Source organism: Anguilla rostrata, chromosome 13, assembly GCF_018555375.3.
Source record: "Anguilla rostrata isolate EN2019 chromosome 13, ASM1855537v3, whole genome shotgun sequence".
Classification (NCBI taxonomy): Eukaryota; Metazoa; Chordata; class Actinopteri; order Anguilliformes; family Anguillidae; genus Anguilla; species Anguilla rostrata.
The window spans coordinates 31709876-31728402 of record NC_057945.1 but is presented as its reverse complement, the minus strand read 5'-3'; the positions used below and the strand labels follow the sequence as shown (position 1 = coordinate 31728402).

The 18527-nt window shown below is 47.8% G+C and overlaps 1 protein-coding gene across 1 annotated transcript in view; it reads right to left on the bottom strand.

The window, feature by feature from the left end:
• rerea (arginine-glutamic acid dipeptide (RE) repeats a) overlaps positions 1-18527 on the bottom strand; it is a 136691-nt gene that overhangs the window by 93165 nt on the left and 24999 nt on the right. Inside the window, 1 exon segment of the mRNA XM_064305032.1 lies at positions 16297-16735. Coding sequence (XP_064161102.1) covers positions 16297-16591 — 295 coding nt within the window. The 5' untranslated portion in view covers positions 16592-16735.

Here is an 18527-nt window from a genome sequence, read left to right as displayed (position 1 = left end):
AACACTAACTGCACCGACCGGGAAACGAGGCCAGGGGGAGGTATAAAGGGCCATTTATAATAATAAAATAGTTTAAAATAACCTATTCAATAGAGCGGCTGTTCTCAGAACACCGCCTCACGTTTCCTACATACGATGTAAACATATTCCACACTCCCGATAACAAATCTGAGCTAAAGTCCACGCAAATAAATATTTGATGGTAAAAACGAATAAAACTGACAACAGAATTGGGCAAGGAACCTTTGCGGATTCCTGCAACAGTACAGATGGAGACCCGAATACAAAAGAAAATGAAATCTCTTTTAGCCGCACATTCAATGCATTCTCTCGCACTGGCCAGGCCACAAGTCCCACTTGTCACACAAGGGCTTTGTTTGTTTCGAAAGTAGGCATTACACTTCAGACTGGAAATGACTCAGCACTTTTTGAACAAAGGGATAAAACTTTCATTTGCTACTGGGAGCGCACGGGAAATGTGATGATGACAGAAAATAGAGCATTTATAACGACATTTTACAATACGTGTTAAATGCACACGGTTAAAAAAACACACAAAAAACCAAGACTTGGCTCACATATTGCTATACAGGTGTAAAACCACATAAATGGCAGTGCTCTGTACAAGCGAGGTGCGTCGTTTCGCAAGCAGGCGTGGCTAAACGCCGAGTCTCTGTGCTTTGTGTGTTAGGCTTCAGGCTGCCGCTGGACCGCTGTTCCATTATCCCTCCGTGTGAAAAGACACATCCTCTGAATCCAGGGAAGAGCTTCAGATGTGGATATGTATGCAAGTTCCCTCCAATAAGCATACATACAGCACATCTACCTGCGTGTGTGTGTGTGTGTGTGTACACAACACCGAGACGATGGGCCTGTCATCCAGAGCGTAACACATGCATATACAGACACGCCACACACATATATTTAATATATTCTGACTGGAAGGAAGATCTTGACTGAGTGACCTTTATACTCTACTATCAGTACTGACACAGGTGATAGATAAAGCCTCTGACCCAGTGGTCTCCAACCCTGGTCCTGGAGAGCTACAGGGTCTGCTGGTTTTCATAGTGACTTTGCACTTCATGAATCAATTAGAGCAGCTGATTACACAGTTAACTCAACTCACCTGGTGTCTTGGGTCTCAACTGGGTGCTGATTTTAAGGTGAAAACAAAAACCAGCAGACCCTGTAGCTCTCCAGGACCAGGGTTGGAGACCACTGCTCTGACCCAAGCTAGGGTGAGCCATGCTATAAGACCTGCCTAAAAAGGTGATATTTAAATACACTGAGCAGCACTGTTAAAATATATTTTTTCTTGATATTTTTGCTATTACAAACTACTGCCAGGTGGTTTTGCAGGTTATTACTTATGATGAACACTTTAGCACAAGACATTTTATTGTAACTGCATAGCCCTCATCAATGAATTTTAAATAACTCCTAAGTTTCTCAATTACTTTTCTCTCAGCAGGTCCAATTAAAACCTCCATCAAGGCACATGATAATCTTCCCAAGTCCTATTCAGCCACTCAAATTCCCCCAACAAAACAAATTATCCCAACTTTTCAAATTAAGATTTAAAAAAATGTTTGCTCTGAAACCCAAACCAACAAGATGACAGAATATAAATAACCATATATATGATAAATATATTGTTTTCAGATTCAATAAAATTACAAATTACTGTGTTGTTCAGCTAGTGGTAGTCTCTATGCCAGGGGTGTCCAATACGTCGATCGCGATCGACCTATTCAATCGCAGAGGCCATGTCGGCAGATCGCCCTGTCATTCATCCGATTTCCTGACGGCTTCTGTGTGACCGACAGGTACACTTGATTGAAATGCGGCCAATCTGCTGCTGTTGAGAACTTCGTTACATTAAGCGTATCCATTCATCAGTGGTATGGTCACGTAAAAAAAATGTCTGACCCTGCTCTACATAATTGCGGTAGCCTTCGCTGAACTGGGGAGATATGATCCAATGTCATAACTACTTGAACCTAAGATTCATTATTTTAAAAAAGAAAAAAGACTACCGCCTGAAAGAGCCCAATTCGAACTGGCAACGTGAAAAGCAATAATGTTTATACTTCTGACGGCCGTACGGTCCTAGATACAGGTTAATGTTACTGGCGCAGATCTCATCTCAAAGCAGCTCCCAAACAGCTTACATTTCAGTCAGGAAATCCATTCATCACAGCGGTGGCATCGAAAGCTGTTACTAACAAAAGGCGGATATTTCATTCAACATGTTTTTTAAACATCCATACGTATTTATTTTATTTAGTTTTTGTTGCAGATGTCGGCGTTGTTCCGTTTATCGGTTCGAAGCGGCAGGAACACAATGGAGATTTAAATAGATTTAGCACAGCGCGCGCCACATGTACAGCCGCAACGAAACGTAAATCGGTTTCGAATGAATAGTTTCCCCAGACAGATACACGGTGGTCTTGTTATCTGCGAGGATTTTGAAAGAAGAATTTATTTTCCTTTTCCCCTTTTCTCTTTTAATCGCCGTCATTCGGTCGGCTTTCTGACCGACTCCAGGCTACAGAGCCGTGTCTCCTCACGACCTGGGTGCTGGAAGTCATTTAAAAGATAAAATAAGTGAAAACATCCATCACTGCGCGGAGTGACCTATGAGGGCACAGCATTTGTCAGGAAGGGTGGAGAGACAAAGGAGACAAAGCTGAATGAAATGAGATGACATGTTTCAGACAGTCAATTCAACTTCAGAGGGGATTTACCACAGGGAATTGGGGCTTAGTGTCCCATAACCCTGCCAGTACATTCATTTAGAGAGGTCTGGCTCCTCTGTCAAAGAAAAAAAAAAACGTCTTTGTATATAGACTGAGCCACATAACGTATATTAGAAAAATAAATCCAATACCAATACAGGGCCACTTTTATCAGCAGGAAACAACATTGCACATGTGCTAAGAGTGTACCAGGCCAGACTAAGCACCATCTCCATCTCCATAGCATAGTTAGAAGCAGGGTAGACAAACCACATGTGTTTTGAAATGAGAGAACCCTATGTGACCACTCCAGGAAGTGAATACAATATCATGTGGTGCCTACAAATTAAAATGTCTTTTTTTTTTTTGGTGCTCAAGCCGCTCTCCGTCTCTCTACTTTCACAGTTATCTGTCATCTTGTGTCTTTGGTGTTGCAGTCGCAAAGGAAACGGCTTACCAACAAAAAGCTGTTGGAACACTGTGTGGTCGAAGGGTCATTTTTGATCGACTGCTGGCTAACCTCTTAAACTCTGCTTGAGAAACCTGACAGATTCTCGCAGAAAAAAAAAACAGACTTGACAGAAATTTAACGGCAGCTTGAGGATGTGCGAGTAATAACAATCAGTATTCTACATGTAATGGCCTGGTAATACAACATCTAAGCAGTTCAGCTGATGCCTGACTTCAGGAGATTGTAGGAGCAAAATAATTTGATTACCAACGAACATGTAATGGCCATCATATTGGGGCAAAACCAGAAGCAAAATCATACTGCACAGGGCTTTCCTGAAAAGAGCCCTTGCTCTTTTTTTTCCCCCTCGAGTTTCAACATTGTCCCACAGCAAGGATTATCAAGCGTTTCTTAAAATCTGAAAGATATGCAAATCCATGCCATCTATAAACACACTTCGGGGAACATTCTGTGAAATTTAAGAATCAATTAAATTAAAGACTGAAGAAGGCAGATGCAACGACTGTCACCCTGGTATGATTCTCCTTCCCCTCTAGTGTTTTGGACACCACAGCCATTTTGAGAACCCGGTGTTCCATAACAGGGAGTCCATGTTTCACCCGGGATGGGAGGGGGTGCAGAGCTGGAGGGGACGGGGGGGGGGGGGGATTTGGGATGTTTTGCAGGCTTTCCCCGCAGTCTCCCAGGGTACTTCAGCTCCCTCGCACTAGACCAGAAGGTGGATTTGCAAGAACGCAGAGTCCTTCAGCACGTCCCTGGCCGAGCCTGCACTTAGAGGCGGCGCAGCCTCGATGAGCTTCCCCACCAGCTGGTGGGAAGAGAGCGGGATTTTCTCCCCCTGAAACCCTATCGCTCTGCGGCCATCGCTGCTTAATGCGCCGTCACTCCTCGCCTGCCCACATGAGTACACATAACAAGAGCGGGGTGAGGTAAACTCCAGCTGTGAAGTCCTCCTCTGTTATCGCTAACTGCTCACAGAGCTGATCTCGGAGTCAAATGAGGCAGGGCCAATCAAAACACACCTTCGCTAATTCAAGAAGAAGAAAAAAAAAATCCTTCACCATCACCGCAGCCAACAAGTTTCTGCTTAGGACACAGATGGAAACTTCAGACAGCATAAACACTGAGCAAACAAGTAGCTGGGTTTAATTTGTAAAAAGAGACAGAATACACAGAGAGAAGGGAGCTTAAAAATAGATGTATGTGGTAAAACAGGGAGGTCCAAAAATAACTAGACCTGAAGACAGGTTTGATGACATTCAGTCAAAACACCAGTGCTTCCAAATTTTTCATGGCAATAAAACAGGGAACCTGAAAGGAGCAAACGAAGGGGAAAGAGGAGACCCAAAGTCGGCAGGTGACGCATTTAAACCACTGAAGGTAAACAAACGCTCCCATGTTTTTTTGGGGTCAAACCCAGGTAACCCAGGTAACAGTGGGCAGAGGGGTGGCTGAAGCGAGGGGTTCTCACTCCGCAGGTCTCCCCTAATTAACGAGCACCAACGGAGGCAGCGATTGAGCAGAGGGGGGACACCGGTAGAGCACCCCAGTCGGCGCTCCGCTACGCGAGTGAGGAGGGCAGGCGGGACATTTCGGGTTTTGTGGCAGGTGGACACAAAATCTGTGGCGCTGGGCCGTACACTGCACCCCCCCCCCCCCCGCGCCCCTGGTTATTCTCACCCCGAAAGAGACGGCAATCGGAGCATCGCACTTTAGCGTTTTGTGCAACCCGTTTATCTTTTTCTCAACCCAGCTTAGAAAGCCCCACGGCTCCTTTGTAAAAATAGGCAGACGTGTTTGGGTAGTTTGAGCCAATTAGAAGTTAAAACAAACAGACTATCTCCCCCCTCCCCCCTCCCCCCTCCCCCCCGCCCCCTCACCTACACCAGATGCTCCATCGGTGAGCCATCTGAGTCAACATCACAGCAGTGATTTTTGTGTGGGCCAGAAAAATGTGCGGCTGCTGATGTTGAGCCCCAGGCTGTTTGGAGTGCGCAACCATAACGAGCCGAGAAGCGCAAACACCTGCGCAGAAGACAACACGCGCCCCGATGGCTGCAGATAAGAGGCCGCGAGATTCACTATGAATCACGACGACCTGCGAGGCTGGGAGCGCTGCGCTCGAGGTGGGCGGACGTCCACCGCACACATCGTCTAAGAAAGGAGAGGCAGCCGACGAGAGAATACTCAGAAGATATCAGATTAATAATGTAGAAAAACTACCGGCAGGCAGAGCTCATAAATATTTACTGAGACAATTGATATGGCCACACAGTTTGGAAATAACTTGCGAAAGTCGTACACTGGGGTCTACATGGACACTAGCGAGAGATCCACAAACGCAGATGTGTGTGAACTGGGAGCCTCCGTGACGTAAATATGTCCTCTGTGACCTTGACATCGAACATTCTTTCCTCACGGATTTGGAAAACAGTGGAATTAACTTTTGTATGATGTGTGAAAATTTGTAGGCAATGCGATAACGGACTAATTTTACTGACTGGAATCCTGTACTTACGTCATGGTAGCCATTCATCTATAAAGTAGGCTACTCTCGGGTTTTAGCAATAACCGTACTTAACCTTAGTTGTAACATTAGTTAAAGATGACTGATAATTAAACCAGTGCTAATGAAGACTCATTTGAAAATTCAGAAATGATTTTCCATGTTGCCTTAGGGAATGACATCTCTCTTTCAGCAACACATTCTTTTCGCCGTTCACACGAAAAGTTTTGATTTTATCCCTGTTCTTCTTTACGACAAACACTTGACTTTCCTCACATTGTATTGCCTAACACATGCCACAGTCTAATTCTGACAGCATTCAGAGTTTTCAGCAATCAGAAGTTTGACCCTTTTAGGCTAATGCCTGCACGTCTGCTTCAGAGATGAGGAGCTGGGTAAGGGCGTGAATGTGATTTCAAACCCATTCGGTTTAACAGTCATAACTGAGGCTCCTATCTTCGAGGTTCTCCTGTATTACCATAACAGCCACTCTCCAGAAAAGTGCCAACATCTAACCGCCCTCTGCCATCTGCCATCGCAGTGTTTGCAGCTAACAAACAAGCACGGAGAAATCACAGATTATGAGGGCTCTACAGTCCCCGGTCCTCTGGGACAGCCCTAGTCCACACACACACACACACACACACACACACACACACAAGCGCACACACTCTCACTCACACTAACACACACACACACTCACACACACTGCACTGACTCCGTCCCCTGAGGAGAAATGTCACCTTGTGCATCATCTCAGCAATTGCTTCCAGATCTCCAGCGTGGGGAGCAGAAAAGAGCAGTTTTGTTCTGAGAGCCTGCCGACAGAGACGGAGCCGTTCAGAGTGAACTGAGCCTGGCTTTGCACTCTGGCCTCCAGCGCTTCCCACTTCCAGATACTTCTGAGCTCCCCCCCCCCCCACTCCGGGGGTGTCACCACACACATTCTCATCACGTCCAAAGAAAACCTTAGAAAGTCACAGCCGCTAAAATATGTAAGGCTCTCAGATGCACCATTTTCAAACATGTGCACACTCCCCCCCCCCGCCACCCCCCCCTACAGGGACCGATGCTACACTAGGAGGGAGAATATGTACATCTGATGTTGGAAGATTCTCAGGCTGTGTTCCAGCTCCAAGGACAGCAGAACAATGATGATTTCATCTTTTGATATTCCTCCAGACGGGGAGGGGAAAGACTCAATCTGCCACAGCGTTTTCACAGAGAAAGAGAGAGAAAGGGGTTGAAATAAAGGCCCCAGTCTTTGGTACAGTCCCCAAAGGAACCACTGCATGTGCGTGAGAGAGAGTAGGAGTATGTGTGTGCGCTGCTGTGTGTTCCCGTGTACTTGGTGTCGGCAGGTCAGATGAAAGAACGGCTGTTTTAGGTGTGTGTGCGCGTGTGTGTGTGCATGCACGTCTTCATATCCTTTTCAACGGTCAGCATTTCCAATTAAACAGCCAGAACTCAGTTGAACTCATCCTGCATTCAAACAACAAAAAGCATCGATTGGTTGCCGTCCTCGACCACCTCCATGTTCAATACAGTCCTCCCAGGCCCAATAACCGATCCTTATCTTTTGTGTCCAGAAACGAGTTTCCTTGAGTGTTGCCCCAAACATGTTACATCACACACATAAAATGAACATGAAAGTGATTTGTGGGACGGAATGTTCTGGCAGAGATAATTCCATCCAGGAGATGACAAATGCAGAACGGCTATGAGGTCAGACAACCTGATCCTAAAGTGAAAGCGAGGTATCTGGCTTGCTTTTCACACATCTATTTTAATGAGCATGGCATCTCTACAGCCGGGTGAATCAGAGCGTCTGAAGCGCACACAGGGGAATCCACATCATTACTCGTGTTTCTGCTTCATCTAATGCAGAGTAAGCACCGGTGAAAACTCGCTGAACCCAAACAACGCGTTATTCAAAGGAGCACGCAAAGCCACAGGTTGCACCTTCAGATGGGGCCACACCAAGAGGCCAGACGGTGTGGGCGGCGCCCGGGCGAACTGTCAATCACTTCAAGGTGTAAGCTGCTCTGCGCTCCAGTCTTCCTCACGAGGGAAACGAAGGGCAGGTTCAGTCAACAGCCGCTGACCAAATTACTCAATGCAGACACAGGTCCAGCAACACCGTGGGAGTGGCGTGCGATGCCAGCTCCTAATTTAGCTCTTAGGTGGGGGGGATGTATGCTTCAATAAACATGACCACCCACAACAATACCCCGAGCACCTCCGACATCATTAAAAAGCATTTGAGGCGTATTTGTATCTAAGCTTATTGCTTATTCTGCAGTTGTCTCCCCAAATGTAAAATTCATTATGCGGCAAAGGGGGGCAAGGAAAGGAACCGTTGGAGTTGGAGTTAGATCCGATTCAACAAAGGAAGGCTGGTTTCCACGGCAACTTTATCAACAACTAACACTGGCCCATTGTTTGCAGTTCTTTTGAGGTCATAGCGGCAGCTAAACTCACCCTCGTTCTCAATAACAGGTCTAGTGAAACTTGACGACTCCATGCAGTGGCTAACAACCACTTCCGAGCATGTCTATTGTTAGCAATGTTTCAAAACTGACATTGGCCAGGTTGTAATTCATTTGTTCTTCCCTTAAGTGCTTAAAAAAAAAAAACTGAAAAAACTAAGTATGTGTAAGTAACAAAACTGTGCTGCTGCACTGGTGGTCTGCCACCTACACAAAAAGGCCAATGAGCTTAATCCCATAGGCTTCATTTTTCAAACGATCGCTTGAGCCAAGTCGATAGTTCAGCGTGCGTACACACACTGCCACTGTGAGTGTCCAATTTATCAATGCGAACACACTTTGATCCGAACCCTGGAGGCCTATATGCACTATTTGCTTTTGGAAGAAATGCAACATAAGCAGGACACACTTGGTGTTCTGACCGTTTGACCTGGAGCAAACGAGCGGAGAACATTTTCATACTTTCAGTCAACAGTACCGACGATATTGTTAATCAAATGCCTCCTGGCTAATGGTGGAAGCGTATTGTCATGAATTTCTGAGCTCACGCACTACAAAGCAAAATATTTCAACGACGAGTACGAAAGGCTCCCCTCTGCTGAAAAGAACACACTTCACCAAACGTGAAACTGGTATAAAGAAAATTACACCCGTAAAAACCCCTTTTAAATAGAACAGGGTGATCACCGTCATCGTAAAGGATAATACCAGACATTGGGTCTCCCTAATGATACTGCTCATTCTCTTACTCACTCTTTCTACAGTCAGAGAATGTGCGTGCGTCTAGCATGCGTTCCTTTCGCATTCTATTTAAGCGCAGTGATTGTTTTTCACTCATTCAGCTGCTTAGCTAAAGAGCTCTGCTGAACCTGCAGCACTGTGTAGCACTTCTGACAGCAGAAATGACAGGAAACTGACATTTTGTCACAACGTGACAACAAACCACCTCTCTTCACCTTGTAAAAAATATATTTTTTAAACTGCATCACAATCTGTAGATGTGCAAGCGGCATCACGTACACTTCTGAAACCTGCATGTTTTGTGTAGTCAGTCACTTGTACCTTTTCACTGACTGGCAAACTAAACCCCCCTTACTGATGCAGTGATATTTCCTCCTCTTAACAAACGGCAGCTTTTTGGCCGTCATCTTTGCCCGTGAGCGCTCCTTCTCTGACTTTTGGCAGCAGCCCTGCTCATTCCAGTCCCTGTAAGGAGGACGGAACCTGTCTCCTGAGGAGTGAATGGTGCTTTAGAGGCAGGTCCTAAGAGATGAGGCCTGGGCTCAGCTGACAGACAGCAGCCATGGCTGTGCACGTGTGCAGTGGAGTCCACACGCCTCACGCTGTATGTTTTCAGTACAGGTTTGATGTTGCGCCACGCCGCCCGCCTCCCCCCGCCCCCAGGTTTTCCACACAAACACTTGTGAGCTTGTTTTCCTCTCTCCCTACACTAGAGTCCTCACTGTGGTAAAAAAAATTTTAAAATGTAAAAACCTACTAAAACAGGGACTGGACTGGTCCCGTGAGTACAAACACATTTAGATATGCTGGTCTCTTTGAGGTGTTTCTCATTACAGGAGCAGGAGGAGAGTTCACTGGTGGTGTGCCATCAGAGAAGAGTACCAGCGTGACCAGCCAAATTCAGCTGGGGGCACCACCTTTCTGTACAGAAAATCACTACTCGTCAGGAGAAGCAACCGCCATTGGTGTATTAGCAAACTGCTTCCATCCACTGAGGTGTGGAACTCATCTCACATCAGTGTGAACACCGGTCACGGTCATAGTACTGGAGTTATGAGCCTGGCAGTTCATTCGTTTTTAGTTTGTTTATCCTGAGACTGTGGTTGACAGAGCTGCGGCAGTTATTGGAAGCAACTGGAAAAACTGGCCTGGAAGGCTCAAACCGAAGCAGAGAGGCGGCCATGTTCCTCTTCCAGGGCTCTTAAGAGGAGCACAGGGTGGCAGTGTAATTAGGCCAAAGCCATCCAGACATCCACAGACCACTGGGAGAGGAACAGGGAGGCCACTCTGTGGGCGATGCCCGGAGGATATTTTTTGGTGGGGTGAGTCAAAATTACACAGCCCGGCGTCCAAGATGTCCAGCATTCTTGGTTAAAAACTCCAAATGTACCTCGAAATAAACAACCATTGTCATTTTCTCTGAACAGGGCTTAGCAGGAAGAGAGAAAAGAAGAGGCGGCAGAGGGGAGAGAGGGAGAGAGAAAGCAGGGGAGGGAGGAGTCCCAGGAGACAGGCTGAAAGGAGCTTTTTCTGCTGCCTGGAGTAGCAGTTGGAGGTTCTTCTTCTCTTCAGCTCGTCTTTCTCAAACAGAACAATTAAGGAGCCCTGACTGGTGCAGTTAGCGCCCAAACGAGGGTCCATTATTCACACGCTCCACCAGGGGAGCGGCGGCTCATTACCCAGACCAGCCCCTCGAGCGGCTGTCCGTCTGAGAACAGCGCGAGCAGAGCGTTGGCTCTCTGGCTGTTACCCAGCCGCACGCTGCTGGAGAGCCGGGCTTCTCTCTGAAAAACACAGCCCATCGGCCACCGGCCCGTCAGAGTCGCCGCCTGCGCCGCGACCTCCGGCCTGGCGCATAAGTTCCCGCGGGAGCCACGCGTTCGGTTATAATCCCCGCTCCAGATCCGTAAACGCGACCGCGTGGAGGCAAGGGGCGGAGCAGCGGCGTCCGAAGACCCGATCGATCCCGCGGTCCACTTGACCTTCCGCTGAAACGCGGCGGGGCTGGAGAACGCCGCCTTGAAGGCGACAGAAGACTGACGGGTCCGCCGCCCTCATTTTGTTTCTTTCGTTGCCCACAAATCAATGCACACCGAGCGGCTCCCCCTGAAAACCGCCCGCATCTTTCAGGGATAAACAGCTAAGCGGCTAGAAAGGGGATCTATGGGCAGGGTATCAATATTCTCTGAAGTAATCTTTAGAGAGCCGCGTCTATATTTGTCATGAGCAGTCTAATGAGAAAAAAAGCAGTGGAGAGCTACTGTAGCTAGCTGCCCATCTCATCCAATCCCCCTCTCACACACACACACACACACACACACATTACAGGCATTTAGCAGACACTCTTATCCAGAGCGAGACAGACGTACAGACATACATACACACACACACAAACATACGAACACAAAAACATGCATGCATACAGAGAGACACAGACATACACACACACACACACACACACACACACACACACACACACACACACACACACACACACACACACACACACACACACACACACAGAGATACACACACAGACACACACACACACACACACACACACAGACACTCACACACACTCTCTCGGGGTGGTCCATTTTACATATTGTGTGCCACTAGGCTAAAATAAAAGGATTTAACACTGAGCAGGAGCATAATCCACACCCAGGCCTTGTGCCTATTTAAGCCACCCAAATCAAATCTGATTGAGCTAAAGCTCTGCAAATGGCTGCAACAGAAAGCGCTCCAATCCCCCCAACATGCCCAAACATTTCAGCGTGGGGGGGGGGAGGGGGGGGCAGAGACAGATGGCATTGGACGGCTTCAAAGTGCATTTCATTAGCGACTGCTAGAAAGGATATTACAGCAAAAAAAACATCTTCAGTAATGCCATTTCAGCAACTGACAAGTGTTTCGAATGAAAAAAGAAATAAGCCCATTAACGGAATTTAGGGGCAAGGCCTTCTCTGAAACGGCACAAATAATTCACATTTCACCTTGGATTCTGAGAAAGACAACCAACTGCAAAGACCCAGTGAACTGATTTTTTGTATAAGCTCCAACACACGTCAAAATAGATTTGATAATTTCCTCAAGAAAGGGAAACAAACTGTGGTTTATTCCACAGAGATTATCAGTGTTTGCCCATCAGTGACAACAAACAGCTAACCTAATCATTGCTAACCACAATAAAATGTTCCTTATGTTCTGGATTTTTCTATTGCCTAAACCAAACAACAACCCAGGGTTTCCTCCAGGTATTAATGGCAGAGGTGCAGCAAGAGTTGGCATCCTGTTTTCTCCAGATCAGGTGCAGGCTGTAGCATGTGAATATGACTGGGGCGACATAGCTCAGGAGGTAAGACCGATTGTCTGGCAGTCGGAGGGTTGCCGGTTCAAACCCCACCCTGGGCATGTCGAAGTGTCCTTGAGCAAGACACCTAACCCCTAACCCCTAACTGCTCTGGCGAATGAGAGGCATCAATTGTAAAGCGCTTTGGATAAAAGCGCTATATAAATGCAGTCCATTTACCATTTACCATGACGGCTCGCTGCTTCACACTGCCACTGCTTACCCTCTGAGGCACTCACCCCCCCCTCCGCTAACTATTTTCCTGGGGAAACGCTGCAGTCCACAGAGCGACTAATTTCTGCCTCTCCAAATACTCTGTGTTAAATTTACAGGAAGACGTCATGTATGCTCACTGGCCAAATACCTTGTAAATGAACCAAAATGAAGGTATGTCAATCTAATCAGGCCAACAGCCTAAAATACTCCTATATAATGTGTACGACAGAACCACCATTTTAGGTAATCAATGAAAATTCCTAAATGAAACGGTTAATAGGTTTTCAAGGAAAAACTAGGTTTAACCATTTTTAAACAATGTGCACCAAGCAATAAGAGGTAACAGCAAAACAACGCTCTGATGAATCATCGTTTTTCCATTAAATGATGTGCATATTAATCTGATAAAATGCAAGGCCAACGCAGCTCATGCTGAATGATTTTATAATAAAATGATTAAGCGCAGGGTAATCGGCTGTGGCGTTTCTTTGTGACCGAGACTCATTAGCAGAAATTAAAGAGCATTCTGAAGGTCTTAAAAAATGAGGACGGTAGCTACGAAAGTCAATGCAGTTCCTCTCGGGGGGCAGTTCTTAGATTTTAAAGGAAACCTGCAAGTAAACAAATGGGAAATAAACTCAAAATGTGTATTCATTGGATCTCCCACTTAAATATGATTTATATTTTCCACGGTTTTAGTAGGCATACAGAAGAATTCTAAAGGACATACATTCATATTAAGGATAATTGCGCAACTTTTCAGTATTTTATTGTGACAACTGCAACTCCCACAAATCAGAGGTAGACTGGAGAAAAAGTGTGAGGAACGCTTTTAAAATTGCCATATTACTTGCAAAATACCTTGCGTCTGAGCAGGCAAACACTTACAGACGCTCCTGGCAACAAATAAGTCACCAAAGGTTTTTTCGCAATAATGTAATTTTATTACATCGTTTCCCTCCCCCCTCTGGCCATACGATGTGAATATTACCATGTTGCTGAGTGTTCAGTGGTGTCTGAATCATTCCTTCAACCTAAATGTGAAAATCTGACAAAATTCCCGTGTTTACTGGTGTCACTCATAAACAAACGGTTACAGCATAAACAAAAGCTTCGGCACATGCTGGGCGTTATTGGGCTCTGCAGATATGCTACTAGCTCTGCTTTACGGTCTCTCCCTCTCCTGACAAAGCTACGTCCCACGGGACCATCACAAGTGTACACACTCACACCGCGTACTGCTCATATCCATTCAGTCAGGCTAGTCGTTGGTGGATGAAGACATCTTCACGATTCTTTCGAAACGTACATATTCATTAACCGGGAGCACTCCTGCGGCATTAATCATGCAGGCATAAATTCTACCTCCCATCTTAAATCTTAAGTGATCTAATTTTTGCTAAAAATACCAGCGCATGAAGTTAGTAAGCGAGGAAGATTATACGACTTCACATTCCGGCATTCAGCCGTACGCACTAATCCAGAGGCATTAACGCGGATTACATTTTACATGCAGTCCATTTCTACAGCCGGCTCTTTCACTGAAGCAGTTCGGGTTCAGTACCTCGCTCACGGGTACAACGGCATCGCCCAGAGCTGGGAATCAAACCCACAACCTTTCAGGCACAAACCCAGTTCCCTAAACGTTGTACTGCTACCCATATATACATACGGGATATATTTCCATCCATTATCTAACCTGCTTATTCCAGGTTAAGGTCGGGGGGTTGGGGTGCTGGAGCCTACCCCAGCTTGCATTGGGCGAGATTCAGGAACGCACCCTGGACAAGTCGCCAGTCCATCACCAGGCACACACAGCATTCACTCATAACTAAGCTATGAGACTCTCAAATTAGCCTAACGTGCATGTCTTTGGACTGTGGGAGGAAACCCACGCGGGCACTGGGAGAACATGCAACCTCCACACAGAAATGCCCCAGTAGAGGACCTTCACGCAGTGCAGAAACAGTGCTACCCACTGCACCACCATTATATATATACATTTCAGAGTTCTCAACACCCAACATGCCCAATCGTGCTAAAATATTTGCATAATTCACAGTGCATTTCAGATTGCCTGAGCTGAATTCATAATCATCTGGCCTGTTAGGAGAAAGCGCTGGGGTCATAATGAATCTTATCGCACTGACGATAGGGGATGTGAGACAGAAGCAAATGGCACTACGCTCCTCAGAGCAGCGGCTAGCTCATCTGAATACGAATGCGGAGGACCTCGGACAGCAATTACGAGAACCCATTAGACAAACCTCGGCACTCGGACACAGTTGTCACAGTAACCCTCTGTGATGTCACTCACAGTCTCTCCACCAGAAAAAAATCAAGAGTGCCAAACATTCCACGAGATTTCTCTCCAGGGATCCGATTACCCTCTAAAAGCTGGGGGGGGGGAAAGTCACAGCCAGCACTTTGGCAGTGCTGGGAAAAGGAGCGGGAGGAGAAGCAGCAGCGCTCTGCATCGCGCGCGCGGCTCTGTGAACAACGCCTCTGTGAAGCACCGCGCCTCCCCGCCAGCGTTTTCAGCGGCCTCCTTCACGGGCAGGAGGATTAAGCGAAGGCAGCGGTGCGTTCGCCCCCCTCAGCACATTCCCAAACCGCCGCGCAGGTGTCCTCGGGCAGGAATGCGGTGCAGCAGGACCGCGGCACAAACGGCAAGGTTTTTAGAATGTTTTTTTGGCGGCCAAACGTTGCGAGCACACGCTGGCGCGACCTTTCGGTTCCTGATAGACACACGAAGGGTGCGGCTGGCCCTGATACAGAAGCTCAGCTACACCAGACCGGACTGTGGGACCCGCCCCCCTGCCCCCCCCACCCACACCTATCTGGTGTGCGGCAGATTTATAAACACCGGAGAGGGCCAGCATTCACTGCTGTGGGAAAGGTTACGCTTCCTCCTGGTCTCTATCTGCGGGTGCAGTAAAGCAGCGACAGGCCAAAGCCTTCATAACTCCAGCAGATGTCCCGTCCCAGCGTCCCCCGTGCTTCTGTGCAGCTGGCCTCCCCGAGCCCACGGGCCCCCTCCTAAATAAGAACCTCATTCGGCTGAGCACGCAATCCAGCTTAGCGCCCCGGACGCCACATGCAGTACGCCTCATCCCCCAGCGCTTGTTACCGGGGCTGTTCTGTGGCCGGTGAAATCCAACACAAGCCGCAGCCCCCCCACCGCCCCCCCCCGTTCCAACTGGAAAAGACGCGGAGTGTTCCTGCAACCCCTTCCAGGGGGATCTCGTAATTGAAAGCAGACGGTTGAGTCATTTCTGGCTCCCTGTCCAGCCCCCAGTAACAGCAGCTCGCGTACAGACAGAGTGACCGGCTCAGGAACCAGATTCCTCACATTCGTTTGTACATTTTTTAAGGCAGTAATGGTGTTTTCCATCTTAAACTGAACACAAACAGAGACGGGGGTCTTATAGACACACACACATTATCAGTACAGGCATCTCTGTGCCTCTCGTTTATTCTGAACACAGAACAATGCAAAACCCGTGACAAGTCAAATAAAGGCTCAATCCATGCTTGAGTTCTTATCCTTGAAAGACTGGAGACAGACACTGGCCCCTGCTGACGTGGACATTTGTGTGTGTGGACAGGTGTGTGTGTGTGTGTGTGCGTGTGCGTGTGTGTGTGCGTGTGTGTGTGTGTGCGTGTGTGTGTGTGTGTGTGTGTGTGTGTGTGTGTGTGTGTGTGTGTGTGTGTGTGTGTGTGTGTGTGTGTGTGTGCGCGCGGACTGGTGTGTGTGTGCACACGTAAGGCAGACTCACCGCCGGGCCTGTAAACGACGTCGTCCTCGGTGACGAAGGAGGTGATCTCCCCGTTCTCGGTGCGCTCGTAGCGCGACTTCTTCTTGGGCGTCTTCTTCTTGCCCTTCTTGGAGGACTCCTCGGTGGTGGCGCTGGCCGCGTCGTTGTCCTCGTCCTCGCTGTGGTCGCTCTCGGCGTAGTTCCTGGCTCCGCCCTCCAGGGTGCAGCTGCGGCGGGGCCGCGAGCTCTCGCTCTCGCGGGCCTTCTCCCGCCGCTCGCGCTCGCGCTCCTTGTCCTTCTCCTTGTCGGCGCTCATGATTCGCCAGGTGCCTTCCTCCGTCCTCTCACGGCTGGGCCTCCGTGAAAGGTAGACGGTGAGCCTGGGCTTCAGTCTTCTGAATTTACCGCTCAGATCCAGGAAGAATTCAGCCTCGCCAACGACCCCAGAGTTTCACAAGAGCTGCGGAAAACAAGAGGGGGGAAGAGACGTGAGGCCAAAGTCCGCCGTGCACGCACGCACACACACACACACACACACACACACGCACACACACACGCCCCAGCGGTAATTCACCAGACGTGATGAGCTGTGCTGAATCTCCATAAACTCAACGCAACATCACTCTGCTCGGCCATCTTCAGCAGAGCCACCAGCACACTGGCAGTACACAGGGACGCGCGTGACAAACACATGGCTACTTTCCCTGTAGAGGTTATTCAGTCCTAAAAAGGATGTCAAATATCTCACACAGCCCAAAAAGATCATTTTCAGAAAAACAGCTTACAACAGGTAGAAAAGAATAGGATATATGTTACTGATATTGCTGACATATCCTGAACACTAGCTTGAATTTTTTTTACTCAATTAGCAAACACATAATTTGCTTGTTTGCAGGACATTTGCAGGACTTATTCAGGACATAAACACCACAGGTGTTTCTAAAGATGGAAAAGTGAAATGCACTGACTGCCCCAGGCTGTAGTATGTAATACCTGTGGCCCACAGACCCTACCATTGGACTGACTGGCAGTACTGGTAGCTTCACACATGAACCACCCCAACCCCCCCCCCCTATCTGCACTCAATTCCTCTGCCTGCACTCGAAGGGGGGAGATAAACGGGGGTCCATGAGCCCCCCCCCAGGACAGAGAAGTCCCCACTCAGGATTAGATTTTTCTTTTAATCAGTTAAACAAAAACAACAATAACAGGCGAAATGACAGGAGGAGTTAATGAAAGGAAAAACAACAGAGCGGTGCACTTTAAAAAACGCCGTGTGACAAAACAGAAAGTGATGAAGCGTCACACGCACCGCTCCGAGTTGGACCGAGCGCCTCGACAAAACGTCCCCCCAGAGAGAGTGCAAACAAATCCCATCTGGCCCTTTCATGAGAAAACTGGAACAAACAAGTTAAACCCACACTTTATAATGTTGAACTAGCGTTTTTCTGAAGCGTTGCTCAACGGCGTCGGAAATAAGCCCCCACAGGAAACTGGCCAGGAGCCCACTGAAGACTCCTCATGCAGGCAAATGAAATTACAAAGGCGCTAACGCAGCTAACCAGCTAAGAAAACATTCCCATTGATGTGCAGGGAATGTAAATGTTACTATAAAAATACACCAAGTGTCTGATGTAATTAAGGGCGGAACACCATTCTGTTTTAGCTTTATGTACGGCTATTTTTGGAGCGGACCAGGCCAGCGGCCCGTTGTGACGCACACTGTGATTATCGATAACCCTCTTAATAGTCTGACTGAGCAACAAATTTACATTTAAACATGATCATTTTAAGTTAATCGATAGGAAGCAGCCCCGCGCTAACTCATAAGCAGAACCCGAGCCAAAAGCACTTCCCGCAGACAGGTGAGCGCTGCAAAGCATCGGGGGATATCGAGTTTTCTTTCGTCCGGATTAATGTTTCCTCACGTCAGCTTATCGTTTCAGCGCCCCCCAGAGAGTAAAACACGAGGCTGGCGAAGGGCACAACCAGTGCCCTCCACACAGCCTAACTGGGGGAATGTTCCGGACTGCGGTGACATGGGGGGGGGGTTATTTCGTTATACGTCTCCGTCCTGTCTGGAGACCCATTGCCTCGGCCAGATGCTCATCCTTAATCGGAGCTGACGGCTCAGGAAGAGAGCGGGGGGGCGGGGGGTGCGGGGGGTTGGGTTGCATCACTGAGGAACGACGCAAAGACCGGCCTCCATTCAACAGCTCCTTTCTTACACAATAGCAGCATAAAATGTCTAT